General features: G+C 48.2%; 1 protein-coding gene across 3 annotated transcripts in view; it reads right to left on the bottom strand.

Annotated features, from left to right (window-relative positions):
- NUDT9 (nudix hydrolase 9) overlaps positions 1-10,033 on the bottom strand; it is a 31,728-nt gene extending 21,695 nt beyond the window's left edge. The window contains exons 1-2 of one of the 3 annotated variants that reach the window (XM_073635998.1): positions 9,861-10,001; positions 310-426 (exon numbers count right to left, since the gene is read on the bottom strand). In XM_073635998.1, coding sequence (XP_073492099.1) covers positions 310-380 — 71 coding nt within the window. In that variant the 5' untranslated portion in view covers positions 381-426; positions 9,861-10,001. Of the gene's footprint in view, positions 1-309; positions 427-9,860 lie in introns of those variants that run through there. The other 2 variants (XM_073635997.1, XM_073635999.1) reach the window with 2 other exon arrangements.
- Between the last annotated feature and the right edge of the window lie 217 nt (positions 10,034-10,250).

Consider the following 10,250-nt stretch of genomic DNA (forward strand, 5'->3'; position numbering starts at 1 on the left):
TTCCCACCATCCCTGTGCCGAGTTCCTGGGTCTGTACACCTGCTGTGCCCCTTATGAGGGGTTCCCACCACCACTGTTTTTAGTTCCCAGGTCTGTACACCTGATGTGCCCATTATGAAGAGCTCCCACCATCCCTGCTTGAACAAAGGGAAGATCAGCGTTCTAAGGTGGGCAAGAACAAAAGACATGGAACTACGGCAGGGAGATCTTACATTTGGAGTCCCCAAGATTCAGCCCACCAGGCCCCACCTATCACTAAACTGTCACTTGTGTAACCAACATGTGAAATCATATGGATTGAATTTGCACCTTCCAAAAGCAGCTAGTGCAGCTGTGATGGAAACCGTGGTAAGAAGACGAGGCACGTTGAGCCACACCATCCAAGCGACTCCGATCCACCAATTGCAGTAGCGTCAGTCTTCCTAGCTGTGGAGGTGAGGGATAAGACGACACAAATCAAACAGAGAAAAGAAAAAAAAACATCCAAACGACTTGCTTCCTATAGAACAAAAGAAAAGGGGCGACACAGACTACAGTACAGCAAAATGGTAGACATCCCCAATGGTGCTCTTCAAAGGGGTCAGCCCAATCATAAGTGAGATTTCAGCTATAGTTGGGAACCCAAGGGGCAGAGTCACCTTCTGACTTTCTATGTTTTTTTGGGGAACTCTGAGATATCGTACCATTAGCTGCTGGCTAGCAGAGAGTTTTGGGTGTTCCCATTACTGCATTCCCTGTAAGATTGGATAACAGGGAGAGTGAGAAGGTGTACAGACCCAGGAATTCAGTAAAGAGATGGTGGGAACCCCTCATAATGGGCACAGCAGGTGTACAGACCCAGAAACTCAGCACAGGGATGGTGGGGACCCCTCATAATGGGCACAGTAGGTGTACAGACCCAGGAACTCAGCACAGGGATGGCGGGAACCTCTCATAATGGGCACAGCAGGTGTACAGACCCAGGAACCCAGTGCAGAGATTTCACCAAGAGTCCCGAGAGACAGAAGAGACTGTCAGGGGTTAAGTCTCCAGCATCCAAACACTTACACTTATCTCTGCAGCCTTCTTGATGGTTGGTAAGTGTCTGCTCCACCAAGTTCTTTCTCCTTCTTACTCTGATTTAGCACAGAAGAAGTTGGACAATAGACAATGTCAAAGTCAAGCAGGGAGAGGTTGCATAGATGAAAAACCTGTCTGACCACCTCTGTCCCTGAACAGAGTGATGCGGTGGCACATCTGCCCCCTTGTATGGAAGTGTTCTGTTTTGGCAGGTCAGTCAACATAGATTTGAGCCCTACCTGAACCACGTCTGGTTTGGTAAAGCTCCGTGTATCAAACAATTGCCATGTTGGCATAAAATACCAGGGGTTTCACCTTTTTATTTCCAGCTCAGTGCTGCCGATCTCCTGCATGCAGCCTCCTTCAGCCACTTCCAGTCTACATGCACCAGCTCCACCAACCGGCTGCACATCATTGCTCTGGACCGGCTTCCTGACAGGGACCGTGTCTGAGCAATGTGTGTCTGCACAGCCACTCATAGTCCACCAGGAGTGGATGTGACAAGCTGACAAGGACAGGAAGGGCCCCAACAAGGACAGGAAGGACCCCAACAAGGACAGGAAGGGCCTGAACTGAACAAGGACTTCCATGGCAGGAATTATTTACATGAAAACGGCTGATTTTAAAAAGGTCAAAGTTGAACTGCAATCAGATATGAAAAGACAAAATAATGCAGGTCTGTATTCATCAATGCAAGAATGCATCATGATCCTTTAGGCCTCATTCATGCAGATGGCGGTAAAAACGGGTGGTCGTGCTGCGATTTTACTGCCCACCTAAAAGGAGAACATGCAGCCGCTCAGGGCTGTACACATGCAGTGCCAAAAATGTTACCCGGTTGCGTACTGCCGCTGAATACGACCTATTCCAGGTAAAAGGTCATTCATTACCTACAAGGGCTTGGCAATGCATTGCCTGGGGATGGGCAGCCGAATGACACATAGGACATCTGGGAAAGCCCCGCTGTCAATCAAAAAGCACAGGGCTGCCGGGGGGACAAGGCGGGAAAGCTTGAGGATAACCTGTCAATAAAGTAGAACTGGTATGCTGGGGGGTGGGGGGGTTGGCAGCGGTAGCAAATCTGACAACAGGCATGCCGTGCTTCAGCATCCCTAGAAATCATCTGCCGGATTTCCAGTCTCTTGATTGGCTGGCAGGAAATGACATGATCCTATATATACATACGGGAGTCCATGCACAGCTCAGTGTATTAAATTCATTTCATTCAGTAGAAGACTAAGCAGGCAGGTACAGTGCTTTGCAAAAGTATTCACCCCGCTTGGCTTTTTACCTATTTTGTTACATTACAGCCTTTAGTTCAATGTTTTTTTTAATCTGAATTATATGTGATGGATCAGAACACAATAGTCTAAGTCGGTGAAGTAAAATTAGAAAAATATATACATAAAACTATTTTTCAGAAATGAAAAACTGATAATTGGCATGCGCGTATGTATTCACTCCCTTTGTTATGAAGCCCATAAAAAGCTCTGGTGCAACCAATTACCTTCAGAAGTCACATAATTAGTGAAATGATGTCCACCTGTGTGCAATCTAAGTGTCACATGATCTGTCATTACATAGACACACCATTTTGAAAGGCCCCAGAGGCTGCAACACCTAAGCAAGAGGCACCACTCACCAAACACTGCCATGAAGACCAAGGAACTCTCCAAACAAGTAAGGGACAATGTTGTTGAGAAGTACAAGTCAGGGTTAGGTTATAAAAAAAAAAATATCCAAATCTTTTATGATCCCTAGGAGCACCATCAAATCTATCATAACCAAATGGAAAGAATATGGCACAACAGCAAACCTGCCAAGGGACGGGCGCACACCAAAACTCACGGACCGGGCAAGGAGGGCATTAATCAGAGAGTTAGGACAGAGACCTAAGGTAACCCTGGAGGAGCTGCAGAGTTCCACAGCAGAGACTGGAGTATCTGTACATAGGACGACAATAAGCCGTACGCTCCATAGAGTTGGGCTTTATGGCAGAGTGGCCAGAAGAAAGCCATTACTTTCAGCAAAAAACAAAATGGCAACGTTTTGAGTTTGTGAAAAGGCATGTGGGAGACTCCCAAAATGTATGGAGGAAGGTGCTCTGGTCTGATGAGGCTAAAATTAAACTTTTTGGCCATCAAAGAAAACGCTATGTCTGGGGCAAACCCAACACATCACATCACCCAAAGAATACCATCCCCACTGTGAAACATGGTGGTGGCAGCATCATGCTGTGGGGATGTTTTTCAGCAGTCGGGACTGGGAAACTAGTCAAAGTTGAGTTGAGCTAAATAAAGGGACATTTTTGAGCAAAACCTGTACCACTCTGTGTGTGATTTGAGGCTAGGACGGAGGTTCACCTTCTAGCAGGACAATGACCCCAAACACACTGCTAAAGCAACACTTGAGTGGTTTAAGGGGGAACATGTAAATGTGTTGGAATGGCCTAGTCAAAGCCCAGACCTCAATCCAATAGAAAATCTGTGGTCAGGCTTAAAGATTGCTGTTCACAAGCGCAAACCATCCAACTTGAAGGAGCTGGAGCAGTTTTGCAAGGAGAAATGGGCACAAATCCCAGTGGTAAGATGTGGCAAACTCATAGAGACTTATCCAAAGCCACTTGGAGCTGTGATAGCCGCAAAAAGTGGCTCTACAAAGTATTGACTTTAGGGGGGTGAATAGTTATGCACATTGACTTTTTTTGTTATTTTGTCCTATTTGTTGTTTGCTTCACAATAAAAAAAAAAAAAAAAATCTTCAAAGTTGTGGGCATGTTCTGTAAATTAGAAGATGCAAATCCTCAAACAATCCATGTTAATTCCAGGTTGTGAGGCAACAAAACAGGAAAAATGCCAAGGGGGGTAAATACTTTTGCAAGGCACTGTAAGTGTTTGGGGTGTGTAATGGGGTTTGGGGTGTAGTTTTTTTTTGGGGAACTCTGAGATATCGTACCATTAGCTGCTGGCTAGCAGAGAGTTTTGGGTGTTCCCATTATTGCATTCCCTGTAACATTGGATAACAGGGAGAGTGAGCAGGTGTACAGACCTGGGAACTCAGCACAGGGATGGTGGGAACCCCTTATAATGGGCACAGCAGGTATACAGACTTGGGAACACAGTTCAGGAATGGTGATAACCCCTCATAATGGGCACAGCAGATGTGCAGACCCAGGAATTCAGCACAGGGATGGTGGGAAGACCTCATAATGGGCACAGCAGGTATACAGACCCAGGAACTCAGTGCAGAGATTTCACCAAGAGTCCCGAGAGACAGAAGAGACTGTCAGGGGTTAAGTCTCCAGCATCCACCAAACACTTATGCCGCGTACACACGGTCGGACTTTTCGTCTACAAAAGTCCGACAGCCTGTCCGACAGACTTCCGGCGGACTTTCGGCGGACTTTCGGCGGACTTGCAGCAGACTTTCTAACGAACGGACTTGCCTACACACGACCACACAAAAGTCCGACGGATTCGTACGTGATGACGTACACCGGACTAAAATAAGGAAGTTCATAGCCAGTAGCCAATAGCTGCCCTAGCATGGGTTTTTGTCCGTCGGACTAGCACACAGACGAGCGGATTTCGGGTCCGTCGTAGTTACGACGTAAAGATTTGAAGCATGTTTCAAATCTAAAGTCCGTCGGATTTGAGGCTGAAAAAGTCTGCTGAAAGTCCGGAGAAGCCCACACACGATCGGATTACCAGCCAGCTTTAGTCCGTCGGCATCCGTTGGACTTTTGTAGACGAAAAGTCCGACCGTGTGTACGCGGCATTACACTTATCTCTGCAGCCTTCTTGATGGTTGGTAAGTGTCTGCTCCACCAAGTTCTTTCTCCTTCTTACTCTGATTTAGCACAGAAGTCGGACAATAGACAATGTCAAAGTCAAGCAGGGAGAGGTTGCATAGATGAAAAACCTGTCTGACCACCTCTGTCCCTGAACAGAGTGATGCGGTGGCACATCTGCCCCCTTGTATGGAAGTGTTCTGTTTTGGCAGGTCAGTCAACATAGATTTGAGCCCTACCTGAACCACGTCTGGTTTGGTAAAGCTCCGTGTATCAAACAATTGCCATGTTGGCATAAAATACCAGGGGTTTCACCTTTTTATTTCCAGCTCAGTGCTGCCGATCTCCTGCATGCAGCCTCCTTCAGCCACTTGCAGTCTACATGCACCAGCTCAACCAATCGGCTGCACATCATTGCTCTGGACCGGCTTCCTGACAGGGACCGTGTCTGAGCAATGTGTGTCTGCACAGCCGCTCATAGTCCACCAGGAGTGGATGTGACAAGCTGACAAGGACAGGAAGGGCCCCAACAAGGACAGGAAGGGCCCCAACAAGGACAGGAAGGGCCTGAACTGAACAAGGACTTCCATGGCAGGAATTATTTACATGAAAACGGCTGATTTTAAAAAGGTCAAAGTTGAACTGCAATCAGATATGAAAAGACAAAAGAACGCAGGTCTGTATTCATCAATGCAAGAATGCATCATGATCCTTTAGGCCTCATTCATGCAGATGGCGGTAAAAACAGGTGGTTGTGCTGCGATTTTACTGTCCACCTAAAAGGAGAACATGCAGCCGCTCAGGGCTGTACACAGGCAGTGCCAAAAATGTTACCCGGTTGTGTACTGCCGTTGAATACGACCTATTCCAGGTAAAAGGTCATTCATTACCTACAAGGGCTTGGCAATGGATTGCCTGGGGATGGGCAGCCGAATGACACATAGGACATCTGGGAAAGCCCCGCTGTCAATCAAAAAGCACAGGGCTGCCGGGGGGACAAGGCAGGAAAGCTCGAGGATAACCTGTCAATAAAGTAGAACTGGGATGCTGGGGGGTGGGGGGGTTGGCAGCGGTAGCAAATCTGACAACAGGCATGGCGTGCTTCAGCATCCCTAGAAATCATCTGCCGGATTTCCAGTCTCTTGATTGGCTGGCAGGAAATGACATGATCCTATATATACACATATGGTAGGGAGTCCATGCACAGCTTAGTGTATTAAATTCAATTAATTCAGTAGAAGACTGTGAGCAGGCAGGTACAGTGCTTTGCAAAAGTATTCACCCCCTTGGCTTTTTACCTATTTTGTTACATTACAGCCTTTAGTTCAATGTTTTTTTTAATCTGAATTATATGTGATGGATCAGAACACAATAGTCTAAGTTGGTGACGTAAAATTAGAAAAATATATACATAAAACTATTTTTCAGAAATGAAAAACTGATAATTGGCATGCGCGTATGTATTCACTCCCTTTGTTATGAAGCCCATAAAAAGCTCTGGTGCAACCAATTACCTTCAGAAGTCACATAATTAGTGAAATGATGTCCACCTGTGTGCAATCTAAGTGTCACATGATCTGTCATTACATAGACACACCTTTTTGAAAGGCCCCAGAGGCTGCAACACCTAAGCAAGAGGCACCACTCACCAAACACTGCCATGAAGACCAAGGAACTCTCCAAACAAGTAAGGGACAATGTTGTTGAGAAGTACAAGTCAGGGTTAGGTTATAAAAAAAAAAAATATCCAAATCTTTGATGATCCCTAGGAGCACCATCAAATCTATCATAACCAAATGGAAAGAACATGGCACAACAGCAAACCTGTCAAGAAACTCACAGACCGGGCAAGGAGGGCATTAGTCGGAGAGGCAGCACAGAGATCTAAGGTAACCCTGGAGGAGCTGCAGAGTTCCACAGTAGAGACTGGAGTATCTGTACATAGGACGACAATAAGCCGTACGCTCCATAGAGTTGGGCTTTATGGCAGAGTGGCCAGAAGAAAGCCATTACTTTCAGCAAAAAACAAAGTGGCACATTTTGAGTTTGCGAAAAGGCATGTGGGAGACTCCCAAAATGTATGGAGGAAGGTGCTCTGGTCTGATGAGACTAAAATTGAACTTTTTGGCCATCAAAGAAAACGCTATGTCTGGCACAAACCCAACACATCACATCACCCAAAGAACACCATCCCCACTGTGAAACATGGTGGTGGCAGCATCATGCTGTGGGGATGTTCTTCAGCAGTCAGGACTGGGAAACTGGTCAGGGTTGAGGGAAAGATGGATGGTTATAAATACAGGGATATTCTTGAGCAAAACCTGTACCACTCTGTGTGTGATTTGAGGCTAGGACGGAGGTTCACCTTCCAGCAGGACAATGACCCCAAACACAGTGCTAAAGCAACACTTGAGTGGTTTAAGGGGAAACATGTAAATGAGTTGGAATGGCCTAGTCAAAGCCCAGACCTCAATCCAATAGAAAATCTGTGGTCAGACTTAAAAGATTACTGGTCACAAACGCAAACCATCCAACTTGAAGGAGCTGGAGCAGTTTTGCAAGGAGGAATGGGCAAAAATCCCAGTGGTAAGATGTGGCAAGCTCATAGAGACTTATCCAAAGCGACTTGGAGCTGTGATAGCCGCAAAAGGTGGCTCTACAAAGTATTGACTTTAGGGGGGGTGAATAGTTATGCACATTGACTTCTTCTGTTATTTTGTCCTAATTGTCGTTTGCTTCACAATAAAAAAAAAAAAAAACATCTTCAAAGTTGTGGGCATGTTCTGTAAATTAGAAGCTGCAAATCCTCAAACAATCAATGGTAATTCCAGGTTGTGAGGCAACAAAACACGAAACATGCCAAGGGGGTGAATACTTTTGCAAGGCACTGTAAGTGTTTGGGGTGTGTAATGGTAGGGGGTGCTGTAAGTGTTAATTTATATTCAAGGGTGACAATACTTTTGCATATACAAATTATCGTGCAAATTAATAAGCAAAGGCAGCTCCGCCCTGGAAATAACCACCGCTCCTGGCAGACGGCAATTCTTATAGCTGATCCTGATTGGTTTTCTTATTATAATCTTCACAAACCTCCTGAAATAAACAAAAGAATAAAACAAAAACCGAGAAAGAGAAAATGATAGAACTGAACAGAGCTTGGGGATAAAAGTGAAGCTGAACTGACAAACGTTCTGAGAAAACAAAACCAGATTGTTCTCCGTAAACAGAAAGGGAAAGTAATGTCTCCTGATCACACAGCCGGGTGGGGTCCCGGTATTGGAATACGGGTCAGGCCTAGAACTCCTCTACATGGAGAGGACATTGGTTTTAAATACGTTGCCTTAGCCCAATGCACACTAACACACAACATAACGTATACTGATCCCCGGACACATGACAACCGCATGGTTATCACTGCAACTGAGGCAGACATAGACTGTGAGTCTGTCAATGTAGATCTCCATGGAGAGTACATGAGAAGGATGGATTTCACCATCAATATTTCATGTTTCCGGCACTTAAAGCTGATGTGGTGACCGGCCAGAAGAAGACACGGCTGGGGAGAGAACAGATGGACGGAAGATGGATCCTGGGTGTGTTTTCACCCCGAGCATCACTCCCCGACATCCTACAATTCAGTTCATAAGACAAATGGTAACTCACAGCGAGGTAACCCATAGCAACCAGCAAGGCTGCCAAGGTAGAGCAAGGTAACCCATAGCAACCAGCAAGGATGCCAAGGCAGAGCAAAGTAACCCATAGCAACCAGCAAGGATGCCAAGGTAGAGCAAGGTAACCCATAGCAACCAGCAAGGATGCCAAGGTAGATTAAGGTAACCCATAGCAACCAGCAAGGATGCCAAGGTAGAGCAAAGAAACTTTAAGCAACAACGACAAGGCAGTGTGAGGTAACTCATAGCAACCAGTGAGCCCACTGCAACAGATCCTCAGAGGAGGGTCCCTGGCTCTTATCAGACGCCCGACACACTCCCCCTCCTATCTGCCCCCCAGGGTAGGTTATTACTTACCCAGCGTGACATCTGGAAGTGTTTCAGCCCTTTATAAAGCCTTGGGCCCCCATTATAGTAGTATTATGTATGAAGTATTTTCACATTTGTGGGGCTAGCAGCAGTCCCTTCCCCAAAATAAAAACGATACATTTGCCCACTCAATGTGGGAGGAGGGGGAACTGGGCTGGGACAGGAAGGGGGACGGGACAGGGACAGGAGGGGGACTGTGCGGGGACAGGAGGGGGGACAGGAGGGGGGGACGAGACAGGAGGGGGGACGGGACAGGTGGGGGACGGGGCCAGGACGAGGGGGACTGTGCGGGGACAGGAGGGGGGACAGCAGGGGGGGCAGGACAGGAGGGGGGGACGAGACAGGAGGGGGGGACGGGGCAGGAGGGGGGGACGGGGCAGGAGGGGGGCCGGGACAGGTGGGGGATGGGGCCGGGGCCAGGACAGGAGGGGGGACAGGACAGGAGGGGGGGACGAGACAGGAGGGGGGAACGAGACAGGAGGGGGGAACGAGACAGGAGGGGGGAACGAGACAGGAGGGGGGAGCGAGACAGGAGGGGGGGACGAGACAGGAGGGGGGGACGAGACAGGAGGGGGGGAACGAGACAGGAGGGGGGAACGAGACAGGAGGGGGGACGGGCCGGGGATGGGGCTGGGACAGGAGGGAGGCCGGGACAGGGATGGGGCCGGGACAGGAGGGGGGGACGGGACAGGAGGGGGGGACGGGGCCGGGGCTGTGTGAGGACACCGTAATGTATTTTGTCTTTCTGCTATGGAACCACAAGTCCCAGCATCCCCTGCTTCAGCCCCTCTGAACCAATCACACTGCAGCCCCTTTTCTAGGACTTGTAGTTCCACTGACAACACCTGCTAAGTTTTCTCCCCTGGGACCTCATTGGCTGGCACAGCTGCCAGTCTCACACTGCGCGGTCTTGCATTGGTGGGGCGCTAGGCGGAGGGAAAGAAGGAAGGTGGCACGCGGCCCGCTCTTACCTGCTAGGTGCCCAAGTAGCCCTATGATTGGCCGGGCGTCCGTGGCACGAGGAGCGGAGTCCGCACCGTAAAAGCGCGGTAGGGAACAGCCCGGCGACACTTCTCAGGTGACAAATCGGTGACATACTGCGCTTGCGCAGCCCAACCCTGCCCCGCCCCTTGCACGCGCACGGCGTTGCTAGGGGAGGAGGGAGTGTGGGCGGGCACTTTGCGCCTCTCCAACGGTTACTAACGTTGCACAAATAAAATCTGTATTGCTCTGTGTACTGCTCATGCGCCAAATTCAGTCTGTTTTTTTTATAGAACGGATCTACTCCATAGTATATTTTCTCACAGCAGAGGCCCTGGAGAATAAAACGGCAGTTGTTGCAATTTTTTTTATGTCCCACA

This window comes from Aquarana catesbeiana, linkage group LG06 (assembly GCF_042186555.1).
Source record: "Aquarana catesbeiana isolate 2022-GZ linkage group LG06, ASM4218655v1, whole genome shotgun sequence".
NCBI classification, from domain to species: domain Eukaryota; kingdom Metazoa; phylum Chordata; class Amphibia; order Anura; family Ranidae; genus Aquarana; species Aquarana catesbeiana.